The 16445-nt window shown below is 46.3% G+C and overlaps 2 protein-coding genes across 2 annotated transcripts in view; both read right to left on the minus strand.

Annotated features, from left to right (window-relative positions):
• Positions 1 to 834: 834 nt before the first annotated feature.
• On the minus strand, positions 835 to 8979 carry LOC134297944 (zinc finger protein 420-like). Its single transcript, XM_062976952.1, has 3 exons — positions 8216 to 8979; positions 7070 to 7239; positions 835 to 3277 (listed from the first exon to the last, which is right to left on the minus strand). The coding sequence occupies exon 3, from the start codon at positions 3124 to 3126 to the stop codon at positions 1687 to 1689; it is 1440 nt and encodes a 479-aa protein (XP_062833022.1). The 5' UTR covers positions 3127 to 3277; positions 7070 to 7239; positions 8216 to 8979; the 3' UTR covers positions 835 to 1686.
• A 4871-nt stretch (positions 8980 to 13850) lies between these two features.
• The window catches only part of LOC100556932 (zinc finger protein 850), a 57525-nt gene continuing 54930 nt past the window's right edge, over positions 13851 to 16445 (minus strand). The window contains exon 3 of the mRNA XM_062976951.1: positions 13851 to 16413. Coding sequence (XP_062833021.1) covers positions 14582 to 16351 — 1770 coding nt within the window. The 5' untranslated portion in view covers positions 16352 to 16413 and the 3' untranslated portion in view covers positions 13851 to 14581. The remainder of the gene's footprint in view (positions 16414 to 16445) is intronic.

Consider the following 16445-nt stretch of genomic DNA (forward strand, 5'->3'; position numbering starts at 1 on the left):
GCGAGTGTTGGATAAGTGAGACTCTACTGTAATTACTACATAGCATTACTGCGCATGGAACTACTTTTTCTGTCAAATTTGTTGTATAATATGATGTTTTGGTGCTTAATTTGTATAATGATTCCCTAATTTGATGTTTAATCGGCTTTTCCTGAATCCCTTCTTATTATCCAACATATTCACTTATCCTGCCGGCCTGTTTATGTTGGATAAGTGAGACTCTACTGTATATTGATAATCTTATATTATCTGCTTAGAACTGGATTATATGAGGCCCCTTCTTCACAGCTATATAAAATGTACACTGAAGTAGATTATATGGTAGTGTGGAGTCAAGATAATCCAGTTCCAAGCAGATAATGTAAGATTATAAATGGGTTATATAGCTGTGTGGAAGGGCCTTGAGTCTACACTGCCATATAATCCAGTGCAAATTAGATAATCTGTGGAAGAAGCCTAAGTGAGGCCTAAATCTGCCTGTCCCCTAACTGAACCCTGGCTGTCCCTTGGTTGCTAGGAGACCAAGTGGGCAGAGATTAGCCCTCTAAACTGGCAGCAATTGGATAAACACAATTATTGCTCTCCCTCTAATTAGGACTTTATTTTTCTTTTCTTTTTGTTGTATCAACCTAGAGGCGTGGATGCTGGGTTGTGTTGTCAAATTTCGAGGGGGCCTGTAGTTTTGTTGTTTTGTGGGTCGCCGTGATGCCATCACTCTTTTATATATATAGATCTGTTAAAAATGTTATATGGGGTTGTTTGAACTTCCAGTTTCCTAGTTAAACTGAATTATTGTGCCGCAAAAGGATTCAAGTAAGTAAGTAAGTAAGTAAGTAAGTAAGTAAGTAAAAGTTTATTTGTATACCGCCCTCTCTCCCGAAAGGGACTCAGGGTGGTTTCCAACAAAAAAATCAGCATAAAACATTGTACAATAAAACACTGAAAACACTATAAAACGCTATAAGAATTAAAAACAAAAACAAAACATAACAATTGACTAAAACAATCACATAAGCAGAAGGAATATAATCACTCAAATAACATGAATCTGCAAAGAAAAAAGAAAAAAGACCACTGGGATGGAGGAGAGGATGGCCTGGAGGGACCACTAGAACTAAAATACAGTTATATTCTAAGATGATTTCGGGCAGAGGAATATAGTGCAATGTTTCAAGTCAAAGAGATGGCCTGTGCAACTACTATAGCTATAGGCTCGGTTATCCAAAGGCGCAGCAGAAGAGCCAGGTTTTAAGCAGCCTTTTGAAGGAAGCCAGGGTGGGTGCTTGCCGGATCTCCTCCGGAAGGGAACTCCAGATCCGGGGAGCAACAATAGAGAAGGCCTGCTCCCTCGTCCCCGCCAACCGAGCCTGGGATGGTGGCGGGAGCGAAAGAAGGGCCCTATCGGATGAACGAAGAGGACGAGTGGGTTCATAGCGGGAGATGCGGTCACAAAGGTAGGCGGGTCCCAAACCAAGTCTAAAAAGTGTGCCACCAACATGAAAAGTTTGGAAAGCTCTCTCTTGCAGTATTTATGGGGTCAAATACCACTGTTTTCTCCAATGTGAAATCTCTGTCTATGACAATTTCAAGTCTCCACATGCCATGTGCTTATAGTGTTTCTCTCTCATGTGAGTCCTTTGATGTGATATAAGTGAAGCTATTTCCACACTCCAGGCATTAATAGGGTTATTCCCCAGTGTGAGTCCTTTGATGCGAATGTAGATTTCCACTGACAGTGAAGCTCTTTCTACATTCCAGAGATTTATAATTTTTCTTCCCAGTGTGAGTCCTTTGATGCGAATGTAGATATGCACGATGAGTGAAGCTTTTTCCACATTCCAGACATTTATAGGGTTTCTCTCCAGTGTGAGTTCTTTTATGTGTATGTAGATTATAACGCTGAGTGAAGCTTTTTCCACACTCCAGGCATTCATAGGGTTTCTCCCCAGTATGAGTCCTTTGATGCAAATGTAGATTGGCACTCTGAGTGAAGCTCTTTCCACACTCCAGGCATGTATACGGTTTCACTCCAGTGTGAACTGATTGATGGGAACGTAGACTTGTACTATGAGCAAAGGTCTGTCCACATTCCAGACATTTATAGGGTTTCACTCCAGTGTGAGTCCTTTGATGTGAATGTAGATTTCCCCACTGACTGAAACTCTTCCCACACTCTAGGCAAGTATAGGGTTTCTCCCCAGTGTGAGTCCTTTGATGCGAATGTAGATTTGCATGCTGACTGTAACTCTTCCCACACTCCAGGCATGTATAGGGTTTCTCCCCAGTGTGAGTCCTTTGATGCGAATGTAGAGTTGCACGCCGACTGAAGCCCTTTCCACACACCAGGCATTCATAGGGGTTTTCTCCAGTGTGAGTCAGTTGATGTAAACGTAGACTATGACTCCAAGTGAAGCTCTCTCCACACTCCAGGCATGTATAGGGCTTCTCCCCAGTATGAATCCTTTGATGCGAATGTAGATTTGTACGCCGACTGAAGCCCTTTCCACACTCCAGGCATGTATATGGTTTCTCCCCAGTATGAATCCTTTGATGCGAATGTAGAGTTGCACGCCGACTGAAGCCCTTTCCACACACCAAGCATTTATAGGGTTTCTCCCCAGTGTGAGTCTTTTGATGTAAACGTAGACTTTGACACCAAGTGAAGCTCTGTCCACACTCCAGGCATGTATAGGGTTTCACTCCAGTGTGAATCCATTGATGCGAACGTAGAACTCTACTATCAATAAAGCTCTGTCCACACTCCAGACATTTATAGGGTTTCTCTCCAGTGTGAGTCCTTTTATGTCTCTGTAGATTTCCACACTGAATGAAACTCTTTCCACACTCCAGACATTCATAGGGTTTCTCTCCAGTGTGAGTCCTTTGATGTGAATGTAGACTTGAACTATGAGTGAAACTCTGTCCACACACCAGGCATGTATAGGGTTTCTCCCCAGTGTGAGTCCTTTGATGACTATGTAGGCTTGAACTACGAGTGAAGCTCTGTCCACATTCCAGGCATGTATAGGGTTTCACCCCAGTGTGAGTTCTTTGATGTAAATGTAAACCTCTGCTGCCAGTGAAGCTCTTTCCACACTCCAGGCATTTTGATGTTTTCTGCTTCATGTCAGCAATGATATGGGTGTTTAATTACAGTACAGAGACTTGACTCTTGTTTTTTTATTTCTTGCCTGTGAAGATTATCACTTTGAGAGGATTTCTTTTTTCTATATTATTGGTTTCCTCACTGCTTCCAAGGGGTGATCTCCACATTTCCCTAGTCAAAAAGAAGCAAAAGATCAAGGGTGAAAGCCAGAAACCTTCTCTACCTCCATTATCCCCCGTTTCCTTTCATGGGTCATGATGAAAATGGAAATACCAAGAAACACAGACATCAGGGTCTCAGGCCCATACAAAGATACCAGCAAAAGTAATCCATGATGATTTAAAAAGAAGGGAACGAATCCAAAAAGGAAAGAAAAGAAGGGAGGGCAGAAGAAAAGAATGCAGTAAACGATAGAAGAAAGTAGAACACAAATGTGGCTAAAGGAATAAAAGGCAGTCAGGCAGGCAGAAAAGAAGTTTTCATCCATTAGACACCGAATTGTTTACTCCTGATATATAATCCTAGAATCCTGGAGCTGGAAGAGATCCCCAAGGGCCATCCAGTCCGACCCCCTGCCATGCAAGAAGGCACAATCAAAGCACTCCCGATAGACAGCCTCTGCGGAAAGGCCTCCAGAGAAGGCAGCCTCTGTGCTTCTCACTCTCCAGGAAGTTCTTCCTCATCTTTTCAGTCAAATCTCTTCCCCTGCTATTTGAAACAATTGCTCCTTGTGCCTTGGTTTCTAGAGCAGCAGAATGTCAGTTTTCCCGCTCCTTCCTCCTCAATGGGACACTGTTTTACATCTTGAAACATGGCTCTCATATTCTCTCACAACCGTCTCTTATCCCAGCCGAACATTCCCCAGGTGGAAAGGAGGAAGGAAAATGAAGGAAGGAAAGGTGGAAGGGAATGGGGAAGGGAGGGAGGAAAGAGGGAAGGAGAAAGAGGGAGGTAAGGAAGGAAGGGTGGAAGGAGGAAGGAAAGGGGCCGGGCTGTGGCGCAGGCTGGTGAGCAGCCTGCTGCAATAAATCACTCTGACCAGGAGGTCATGAGTTCGAGGCCAGCCCGTGGCGGGGTGAGCACCCGTCAATTAAAAATAAAAAAATAGCCCCTGCTTGTTGCTGACCTAGCAACCCGAAAGATAGTTGCACCTATCAAGTAGGAAATAAGGTACCACTTATAAAAAGTGGGGAGGCAAATTTAACTAATTTACGACGTTGGAATGAGGAAGTGCGGTCAGAGTGGATGATGAAGCAGCTGCTCTCCCGTGGCCAGATTTTGAACATCCCCTCAGGAGAAGGTTAAATTGCCTCTGCGTCTGTCTGTCTCTGTTCTGTGTGTATATGGGCATTGAATGTTTGCCCTATATGTGTATAATGTGATCCGCCCTGAGTCCCCTTCTGGGTGAGAAGGGCAGAATATAAATACTGTAAATAAATAAATAAAATAAATAAATGGTATGAGAGAGGAGGGCCTGAGAAAGCTTTCAGCTTTTAACAGCTTCACCTTTCAAATTTTCACAATGTAGCAGACCATTGACTGGCAGTTAGTAGGAATATCTTTTAATGAAGCATGTTCTTAATTTTTTTCCCTCATATCAGGACTAACTTGAGAAACTGCAAGGAGCATCTGGTGTGAGAGAATTGGCCGTCTGCAAGGACGTTGCCCAGGGGCGCTGCCTGGATATGTTGATGTTTTGCCATCGTTGTGGGAGACTTCTCTCATGTCCCTGCATGGAGAGCTGGAGCTGACAGAGGGAGCTCATCCATACTCTCCCCAGATCTGAACCACAGACCTGTTGCCGGCACAAGGGTTTAACCCATTGTACCGCTGGGGGCTCAATAATTTTTAATAATGTTGGTTATTTAAGATTTAAAATGAACCTTGAAATGTGGTATAAACACACAGAGAGAACTGAAAAGCCCTGGTTCTTGAGCATCTGACTGGAGGTCAGCTGTGCCAACCAGTGCTGTGGATTTTGAAGAGGCACAATGGAGGGCGAAAGGGACCGAGAGGAAGAAGGCGCGCAAACAAACCCATGGTGGGACTGACTTCCACCTGGAAATGTATGTCCTCCTGGGAAAGAAAGACCATGCGGACCCAGAATAGGTCTCTACAGTCGTTTTTGGAAAGACCACCAAGCCTGCAACCTTGGAATAAAACCATGACATGGGGCAGGAGCGATCGCTTATAGTAGCAAAGCAGGAGCCTCTGTCAAGAGGAATCAAATTGCATAGGACGAGACTTCATGAGAGAAGGAGAGGGAGGGAGGGACAGCATTTAGGAGGAGGAGGAAGAGAGGAGGCCAGTCTCAGAGATCTTCAGCAGCTGAAGGAAATCTAGAGAAACCAAGGCTTTCCATCCAGAATTGCAGGGATGCAATAATCAAAGGAACGGCACCCTGCCATGGGAGCCGCCTCACAAATACCTAATTGAGCATGGCTGAAAAGGGGGGGGGGAATAATACAGCCCCTCCAAGCACGCTAAATAAGTGTACGGATCTCTCTCTACGCCTGGCTTCCAAAAGGAAATCCTAAGTAACAACGGAGATAGACAGTAAATGAAAAGAGATACAAGCAAAAGAGAACAAGAGAAAAGCCTGTGCATGTAAACCTGCTCCTGTTCACTCCTTATTAAATACTGCTGTTCAGAAAGAGGAGGAAGGGGAGGGGGGTCCAAGCAGGGCTTCTCTGGCTGACACAGGATAACTCATTTGGATCACGCCTCCCAAGTTGGAGAGAAAAGCAAAATTTAAGGTGGACCAAGAGCTCATTAAAATAATGAGAAGTGTCCTGAACGCAGATTAATCTTAAAGCTATGAGCAACATTCATTCATAACTTTATTACGGTCCATGGACCCACAGCTGTCAAGTGAACAACATACAAGAGTTTACAGAACAGTCAAACCGGGAAGATTGCTTAACAAACACAAAACTGCAAAATGTCAGATAATACCCTGATCGGAGCCTTGCTGCCACAGCAAGGAACTTTGCCACCGTGAGGGTCACCTCATTGTGCTTATCCTCCATCTGATATCTGACCTTCCCTTGCGGGGCATGGTCAGACAATCGAGTCAGGATTGGGTGAATGAGTTGACCTCGTTGGGCTGAGTAACAGCGGCACTGCAACAAGATGTGTTCTAATGATTCTATTTCATTTCCACCGCACGGGCATAATCTTTGGGAATAGGGGATACCAAATAGTCTGCCATTTAGCAGCTCTGATGGAAGTACATTTAGTCTCGCTTTTGTGAAGAGTTCCCCAAGCGGGCAGCGTGAGTGGAAGAGGAGGTGGGTGTTAAGCTCCTTTCTCTCCTCCCTCCCTCTATAGGGACCTCCTGCCTCCCAGTGACGCATCTCCCTCTGCCCTGCACCATTTGTATTGCGCCCTGCCCCAGTTTCCATGCACACTGGAATAAAAACAAAGCATGCAGGAGAAACAACTGAAAACAAAATAGGGAACAAACAAGAGATAAACCATGTTGTCGAAGGATTTCATGGCTGGAATGACAGGGTTGTTGTGTATTTTCTGGGCTGTATGGCCATGTTCCAGAAGTATTCTCCCCGGGTGTTTCGCCCACATCTATGGCAGGCATCCTCAGAGGTTGTGCACAACCTCTAAGGATGCCTGCCATAGATGTGGGCGAAACGTCAGGGGAGAATTCTTCTGGAACATGAAGAAGCCCGGAAAATACATAACAATCAAGAGACAAACTGTAATTTCACCTGAACATTAGGAAGAACTTCCTCACTGTGAGAACTGTTCGGCACTGGAACTCTCTGTCCCGGAGTGTGGTCAGGGCTCCTTCTTTGGAGGCTTTTAAGCAGAGGCTGGATGGCCATCTGTCAGGGGTGCTTTGAGTGTGATTTTCCTGCTTCTTGGCAGGGGGTTGGACTGGATGGCCCGTGAGGTCTCTTCCAAGTCTATGATTCTAAGACATTCACACAACAAGACTTAACTCACCTCTTGGCCAGGCTGATTCGCTGCTCCCCCCAGGGGCTGCCTGGTCGCCAGCCAGATGGTCCTGGGTGGTCCTCTCTCTCACAGTCCTTCGGGGCTCTCTCTCCCTCTGCCAGTTGCGTGTCAGTCCCAGAGTGATCGGTATCCACCCAATGAGCCTGCAGTGGGATTGCCTACAAAACAATACACAACACAGAACACATTAAAAGAAGAGAAAAGTTCTCCTGCCAGCCAAAGGCACAAAGCCTATATGACAATTCACGGGAAAGGGATCTCGGAGTCTTAGGAGACAAGGAGAACGTGAACCAACAGTGTCATGTGGCAGCTAAAAAGCCCAAAACAATTCTCAGCTGCACCAATAGGCCTTTAATGTCCAGATCAGGACTTTCCAATTATTTAATGGTGGTGACACACTTTCACGCATCATTTTGAGACACGAAAATTCTGATTTGAACTGGATTATCCAAGGGTCCTTCCAGGCAGGCCCTCTATCCCAAGTTCTCTGCTTTCAACTGGATTATATGAGTCTGCACTGCCAGATAATCTGGGATGAGCAGAAAACCTGGGATCAGATCCTGGGAGAGAGGGCCTGTGTGGAAGGGCTCTTGGTCTACACCTGGCACGGGCAAACCCGGGCCCTCCCTCCAGGTGTTTGGGGTTGCAACTCCCACCATTCCTAGCAGTCTCGTGCCCTTTCCTTCCCCCCCCCCCCCCAGCTGCTTAAGCAGAAAAGGAAAGGGAAGAGGAAGGGGCCTGAGCCTGCCAGGAATGGCGGGAGTTGAAGTCCAAAACACCTGGAGGGAGGGCCCAAGTTTGCCCATGCCTGGTCTACACTGCCATATAACTCAGATCGAAGCAGAACATGTGGATTTTATTCAATTGCTCAGTTCGGTGGGGAAGAGGCTGGGGGTTGGTTTGTTGGGGGGGGGGGTCTTCCAGGCTTCCGAGTGTTTGCATGAGGCCGAACCCCTTTGTGCTCCCCTCCCCCTCCCCACCAGGTTGCTTTCATCGTGGAAACACAGCCCTTCGCTCCTTTGGCAAAAACATCGTCCCTTCCTCCATTTGAAATAAATAGACAGACAGAGAGAGAGGGCCCCGGAAGGGAGAGCGGCCGGCTCCGGGCTCCGGGCCCCGCTCCCCGCCCTTCACCTCGCTCGCTGCTCTTCCTCCTCCTCGTCCTCGTCCTCCGGCGCCGTCCTCCTCTCTCCCCAGAAAGGCCTCTCCTTCCCGCCGCCATTACGGCCTTGCCTTTCCCGCCTCCCCCTCCTCCTCCGGAAGTGAGCTCAGGGGGAAGCCTCCCCGCTTGAACGTCCTCCTCCGCCTCTCTAGGGAACCGAGGCCTCCGCCTCGCTCGACTTCCGCCTGGCCCAAAGATGGCGGCCGCGGGCAGGCGCCCCAAAAAGAGAGAGAGAGAGAGAGAGAGAGAGAGGGAGGGGCAGGGGGCTGGACGGGGTGGCCCGCCTGGATTTCTTATATTAATTTTTGTTCCAGAGACAGGCGAGGCCTTATTTTCGGGGATGCCTCGTTTTCCTCCCCCCGCCCCCGCCCCCTCCTCTGCCGAAGGGGAAGGCGGGAAGGCAGGCAAAGGCTCGGCGGCCTCGGCTTAGAATCAAAGAATCCTAGAAGAGTAGAGATGACCTCAGGGGCCGTCCAGTCCAACCCCCTGGCCAATTAGTTAAATTGGCCTCCCCACATATAAGTGGTACCTTAATTTCCTACTTGATAGATGCAACCATCTTTCGGGTTGCTAGGTCAGCAACGAGCAGGGGCTATTTTTAATTTTGAATGGTCGGGTGCTCACCCCGCCACGGGCTGGCCTCGAACTCATGACCTCTTGGTCAGAGTGATTTATTGCAGCTGGCTGCTCTCCAGCCTGCGCCACAGCCCAGCCCCCATTCCCGATTCCGGCTCACCGTCACTGCTCTTGTTCCCCTGACTGCTCCCTCATTCCGTCGCTGCAGGATCCATGTTTAGATTCTAAGCAAGATAGACTCCCGAGTAGCTCCCGGATTACTGACAGCCAACTAGAGCATCCCAATGTGAGCCCCATCCCGCCTGTTGTCGCCCGGGGGGGGGGGGGGGAGGCAGACCATTGAGGTCGGGGGGGGGCACGGACACCATTGAGGTGGTGTGTGGGGGAGGAGGAAGAGTGGTCACCATCATCCCTTCTGACCTTCTGGCAAAGAAACGTCACCTGTGGGCTGGGCAGCACTGCGGTGGGTGGAGCTGTAATGGGTTAAGTGAACGAACCCAGAGGGCGAGTCTCCCCAATGCGCTGTCTTCCTCCTGGGAAGAAGTGAACGTAGTGCCAGAAGCAGAGTTCCCTCCTGGGCCCGGTTCTGTCCATCATCTTTATTAATAACTCAGATCCCGATTCATGGTGCAGGTAATTACCTACAAAGCCCTAAATGGTTTGGGACCTGCCCATCTTCACGATCGCATCGTCCCCAATGAACCCACACGGCACCAAGATCTGCAGGGGAGGCCCTTCTCTCGCTTCCACCTCCGTCTCAAGCACGTTTGGTGGGGACAAGAGAGAGGACCTTCTCGGTGGTGGCCCCCTGGCTCTGGAGCTCTCTCCCCAGGGAGATAATAATATTCAATTAAGGCCAAGATCAAAACATCAGCTGATGACCCAAAATGCAGACTGTGCAAGGAAGCTGAAGAAACCATGGATCATATCCTCAGCTGCTGTAAGAAAATTGCACAGACTGACTAGAAACAGAGGCACAACTATGTGGCCCAAATGATTGATTGGAACTTATGCCTCAAGGACCACCTCCCAGCAGCAAAGAACTGGTGGGATCACAAACCTGCAAAAGTATTGGAAAATGAACATGCAAATATACTGTGGGACTTCTGAATCCAGAGTGACAAAGTTCTGGAACACAACACACCAGACCTCACAGTTGTGGAAGAGAAAAAGGTTTGGATCATTGATGTCGCCATCCCAGGTGACAGTCGCATTGACCAAAAACAACAGGAAAAACTCAGCCGCTCTCAGGACCTCAAGATTGAACTGCAAAGACTCTGGCAGAAACCAGTGCAGGTGGTCCCGGTGGTGATGGGCACACTGGGTGCCGTGCCAAAAGATCTCAGCCGGCATTTGGAAACAATAGACATTGACAAAATCACGATCTGCCAACTGCAAAAGGCCACCCTACTGGGATCTGCGCGCATCATGTGAAAATACATCACACAGTCCTAAACGCTTGGGAAGTGTTCGACTTGTGATTTTGTGATACGAAATCCAGCATATCTATCTTGTTTGCTGTGTCATACAACATCATTGTGTCAATAATAATAATAGTAATAATAATACATCACACAGTCCTAGACACTTGGGAAGTGTTCGACTTGTGATTTTGTGATACGAAATCCAGCATATCTATCTTGTTTGCTGTGTCATAATAAAATAATAATAATAATAATAATAATAATAATAATAATAATAATAATAATACTTTATTTATACTCCGCTCCATCTCCCGAAGGACTCGGGGTGGCTTACACACTGGGACAAGCCCAAAACAGTATTACATCAATAAAAACAGTAACACAATACAATCACAGTATAATAAGATTAGATTGTCACCCACATTGTCCATGTTCCATAAAGAGCTTAAAAAGTGGATGTTCCATTGTGCTTTCAATTAAGCAATTCACAAGATATAATAATAATAATAATCTATCTTGTTTGCTGTGTCATACAATAAAATAATAATAAAACAATAAAACTTTATTTATACCCCGCCACCATTTCCCCGTGGGGACTTGGGGCGGCTCACATGGGGCAAAGCCTGGTCAACATAGTTCACAGAAGTAACGACATAAATACATTTGCACAATATACACAAGTGAAAACACAATAAGGTAATAATATCAATATCAAACCACCACCAATACAATTCAATCAACTTCATAGGTGGGGGAACTGCAGCAGCAATATAGAGATAGCATCGTCAGATTAAAATACCCAAATAAGCGGGACCTAATAAAATTCAGAATAGAATATTCAGCCCCCAACTGTATTTACCAGCAGTTCCCACACTTTGTCCCTATCCTTCCTCCTATAGGTTTAGCATTTTAAAATGACATTGCTCTTTTACTTCTAATTTATTATTGGCCCTTGTATTTTTGCCCACCAGCCCTGTTCTGAAATTCGATTGCACAATTCCCTTCCCCGTGAATTTCAGTACCCATTACTGCTCAGACTATTGGCTGTTGAGGATGCTGTTTTTATGTCATTGATTTTATTGAGATATGTTTTAATTTGTGTTTGGTTTTAATCTTTGTTGGATCAGGCTTGTTCCCATGTAAGCCGCCAAGTCCCTTCAGGGAGATGGAGGTGGGATATAAAAATAAAGTTATTGTTGTTGTTGCTGCTGTTGTTGTTGTTAGATGCAGGGTCAGAAGGCATGATCATCAAGTTTGCAGATAACACCAAATTGGGAGGGATAGCTAAAACTCCAGAAGACAGGAGCAGAATTCAAAATGAAGCGATTTCCTGCTTCTTGGCAGGGGGTTGGACTGGATGGCCCATGAGGTCTCTTCCAACTCTACTATTCTATGATTCTATGATCTTAACAGATTAGAGAAATGATTGGACAAACTAACAAAATGAACCTCAACAGGGACAAATGCAAGATGCTCCACTTAGGCAGAAAAAATGAAAGGCAAAGAGACAGAATAACGATGCCTGGCTTGACAGCAGGACGTGTGGAAAAGATCTTGGGGAGTCCTTGTGCCAAGGAAGGGGAACATGAGCCGGCAGCTTAAAAAGCCAATGGGATGTTGGCCTGCATCAATAGGAGTCGAGAGTCTAGATGCAGGGAAGTCAATCTGCCCCCCACCCCTTCTATCCTGCCCTGTTCAGACCACTTTACCTGGAATCACACTGTGTCCCATTCTGCAATTGAAGGGAGATGTTGACTCCAGGCTGGAATGTGTCCAGAGGAGGGCGACTCCAAGGATCAAGGGTCTGGAGAACAAGCCCTATGAGGAGCGGCTGAAAGAGGCATGGTTAGAACAGAACAGAAGGCTGAGAAGAGACATGATGAGGGCCATGTACAAATATGTGAGGGGAAGTCATCGGGAGGAGAGGGGAAGCTTCCTTTCTGCTGCCCTGGAGACTAGGGTGCAATGGAACAAGGGCTTCAAACTACGGGAAAGGAAGGAGATTCCACCTGAACGCGAGGAAGAACTTCCTCACTGTGAGAAGGGCTGTTCACCAGTGGAACTCTCTCTCTCTCTCTCTCTCTCTCTCTGCCCCGTGTGGAGTGTGGTGGAGGCTCTTCTTTGGGAGCTTTGAAACAAGAGCTGGGTGGCCATCTGTCGGGATGCTTTGAATGCAATTTTCTTGCTTCTTGGCAGAATGGGGTTGGACTGGATGGCCCACCAGGTCTTTTCCAACTCTCTGATTCTATTTTTGTCTGTGTACGTGTGTGTGTGTGTGTATATGGCTACTGTCAATGCATAGCCTATATTACTTCTCTGTGGACACTAAACTCAGAATTGCAGTGGCATTTTTTGCTGCTGCATCACTCTCTTGGCTGCCACAACTACAAAAATAAATCAGAAAAAACCCACACGAATAAAGCACGCCTATATAGATATAAATGAAGGAACAGACCTAGGCCTATGCCTAAGCACCTCACACTGCGTGGATTCTCTCTCATTCTTCAACTCCCCTTAGACAAAGCTTTGGGCAACCAATCTGACAACTGTCGTGTTGTCGAAGGCTTTCATGGCCGGGATCACAGGGTTGTTGTATGTTTTCCGGGCTGTATGGCCATGTTCCTCAAGTATTCTCTCCTGACGTTTCACCCATACCTCACAACCTCTGAGGATGCCTGCCATAGATGTGGGCGAAACGTCAGGAGAGAATACTTCTGGGACATGGTCATACAGCCTGGAAAATATACAACCCTGACTTCTGTCATTTGTCCCTGTTGGTGTTGTGAAAAGGGCATCAAGAAGTCCCAATCTTTCTTGAAGTTGATCAAGGATGTCTCTGTGATGGGCAGAGTCACTTTGTCCACCTCTGCGGAGAGCGATGCTTGCTGCAGGGATTATATCTTGGTCCCATTGTAAAGGGAGCCTTGATCATTTTCGTCCAGCATTGTAAGCACTGGTGTCCAATACTTCCGGCCCTTTCTGCAAAGGAACCACAACATGATAATTATCCCAACATTATCTTCTCATTTTTCAACGTTAACGATCGCTGCCTTTGTATGTTTTGGATGAGAGCTTTCCAAACTGCGTGCCATGACACATGCGTGGGTCGGCTGTAGTCTGCAGGCCCCGCCTGCAGTCTGCTTCCCCCCACCCCCGCCGGAAGAGACCCCCAAAAGGGCATCCAGTCCAACCCCTTTCAGCTAGGCACAGTCAAAGCCCTCCCCACAGACAGCCAGACAACCTCAGCTCAAAAACCTCCAGAGGAGACTCCAGACTCCCAGCCAGGAAGACAGTCAGAGCACCTGGTGAAGGCTATCCAGTCAGTTTGAAAACACCCAGAGAGGTTTAATCACTACAGAAGTGGAGTCCGGGTGTGTTCAAGTATAAGGATTGTTATAACTTTTGTTATTTGCACAATATGTTGACTGATGTGTCGTCGAAGGCTTTCATGGCCGGGATCACAGGGTTGTTGTATGTCTTTCGGGCTGTGTGGCCATGTTCCAGAAGCATTCTCTCCTGACGTTTCGCCCACATCTATGGCAGGCATCCTCAGAGGTTGTGAGGTACCTCACAACCTCTGAGGATGCCTGCCATAGATGTGGGCGAAACGTCAGGAGAGAATGCTTCTGGAACATGGCCACACAGCCCGAAAGACATACAACAACCCTATGTTGACTGAGTTGCAGTAATTACCACTAAAATGGGCAAGTTTCTAAATAAGAACATAAAATCGGATGATAACGATGTTTGTGATGAACCACAAGAAGTTTCACAAACAAATTGGGTTGTTTTAACATCCAGTTTCCTAATTAAACTCAAGTATTGTGCCGCGAAAGGATGTAAGTCTAAAAAGTATGTCACCAACATGAAAAGTTTGGAAAGCTCTCTCTTGCAGTCTTTATGGGGTCAAATACCACTGTTTTCTCCAATGTGAACTCTATGTCTATGTAGATTTCAAGTCTCAGAGAAGCTCTCCACATGCCATGTGTTTATAGGGTTTCTCCCTCATGTGAGTCCTTTAATGTGAATTTAGACGTGTACTATGAATGAAACTGTGTCCACACTCCAGGCATGTATAGGGTTTCTTCCCAGTTTCTTCCCAGCGATTTCCTGCTTCTTAGCAGGGGGTTGGACTAGATGGCCCATGAGGTCTCTTCCAACTCTACTATTCTATGATTCTATGTGAGTTCTTTGATGCGAAGATAAACTTAAGCTACAAGCAAAGCTCTTTCCACACTCCAGGCAATAAGGTTATTCCCCAGTGTCAGCCCTTTGGTGTTCATGTAGACTTCCACTGACATTGAAGCTCTTTCCACACTCCAGGCATGTATAGGGTTTCTAACCACTGTGAGTCCTTTGATGTCTACGTAGACTTGAACTATGAGTGAAGCTCTGTCCACACTCCAGGCATGTATAGGGTTTCTCCCCAGTGTGAGTCCTTTGATGTGTACGTAGATTTGAAATATAAGTGAAGCTCTTTCCACACTCCAGGCATGTATAGGGTTTCTCCCCAGTGTGTGTCCTTTGATGTCTACATAGACTTGAACTATGAGTGAAGCTTTTTTCACACTGCAGGCATGTATAGGGTTTATCCCCAGTGTGAATGCTTTGGTGTCTATAAAGACCTGAACTATCAGTGAAGCTATTTTCACATTCCAGGCATTCATAGGGTTTTCCCATAGTATGAGTCCTTTCATGCAAATGTAGATTGGCACTCTGAGTGAAGTTCTGTCCAACCTCCAGGCATTTATAGGGTTTCTCCCTAGTGTGAATCCTTTGATGTCTATGTAGACTTGAACTATCCTTGAAGCTCTTTCCACAATCTGGGCATCTGTAGGGTTTCTCCCCAGTATGATTCTTTTTATGTGAACGTAGACTTGCACTATGAGTGAAACTCTGTCCACACTCCAGGCATGTATAGGGTTTCTCACCAGTGTGAGTCCTTTGATGTGAACGTAAACTTGAACTATGAGTGAAACTCTGTCCACACTCCAGGCATGTATAGGGTTTCTCCCCAGTGTGAGTCCTTTGATGACTATGTAGGCTTGAACTACGAGTGAAGCTCTGTCCACACTCCAGGCATGTATAAGGTTTCACTCCAGTGTGAATGCTTTGATGTCTATAAAGACCTGAACTATCAGTGAAGCTCTTTCCACATTCCAGGCATGTAAAGGGATTCACTCCAGTGTGAGTCCATTGATGGGAACGTAGAACTGTACTATGAGCAAAGCTCTGTCCACACTCCAGACATTTATAGGGTTTCTCTCCAGTGTGAGTCCTTTTATGTCTATGTAGATTTGCACACTTAGAGAAACTCTTTCCACACTCCAGGCATGCATAGGGTTTCTCTCCAGTGTGAGTCATTTGATGTTTATGTAGACTTGAACTATCAGTGAAGCTCTGCCCACATTCCAAACACGTATATGGTTTCTCCCCACTGTGAGTCCTTTGATGTGAAAGTAGAGTTGAACTTTGAGTGAAGTTCTGTCCACACTCAAGGCATGTATAGGGTTTCTCCCCAGTGTGAGTCCTTTGATGTCCACGTAGACCTGAACTATAAGTGAAGCTCTTTCCACACTCCAGGCATGTATAGGGTTTCTCCCCAGTGTGAGTCCTTTGATGTCCACGTAGACCTGAACTATGAGCAAAGTTCTGTCCACACTCAAGGCAAGTATAGGGTTTCTCCCCAGTGTGAGTCTTTTGATGTGAACGTAATCCTCCACTGCTAGCAAAGTTCTTTCCACAATCCAGGCATTCATAGGGTTTCTCTCCAGTGTGAGTCGTATTATGTATTTGTAGAGCCAAACCTCGAATGAAGCTCTTTCCACACTCCAGGCATTTATAGGGTTTCTCCCCAGTGTGAGTCCTTTGATGCGAATGTAAATGTGCACTCTGACGGAAGCTCTGTCCACACTCCAGGCATTTATAGGGTTTCTCCCCGGTGTGAGTCCTTTGATGTGAATGTAAACCTTTACTGCTAGTTAAGTTCTTTCCACACTCCAGGCATTCATAGCATTTCTCTCCAGTGTGAGTCCTTTCATGTTTCTGCAGATGATCCTTCCGAGTGGAACTCTTTCCATGCTCCAGGCATTTATACACTTTCTCCATGTCAACAACGATATGAGTAGTTAATTGGAATACAGATACTTGATTCTTCTTTTTCCCTTTATCTGTAAGTGAGATAAAAACAGTTCAGCAAAGT

Source organism: Anolis carolinensis, chromosome 3, assembly GCF_035594765.1.
Source record: "Anolis carolinensis isolate JA03-04 chromosome 3, rAnoCar3.1.pri, whole genome shotgun sequence".
NCBI classification, from domain to species: Eukaryota; Metazoa; Chordata; class Lepidosauria; order Squamata; family Dactyloidae; genus Anolis; species Anolis carolinensis.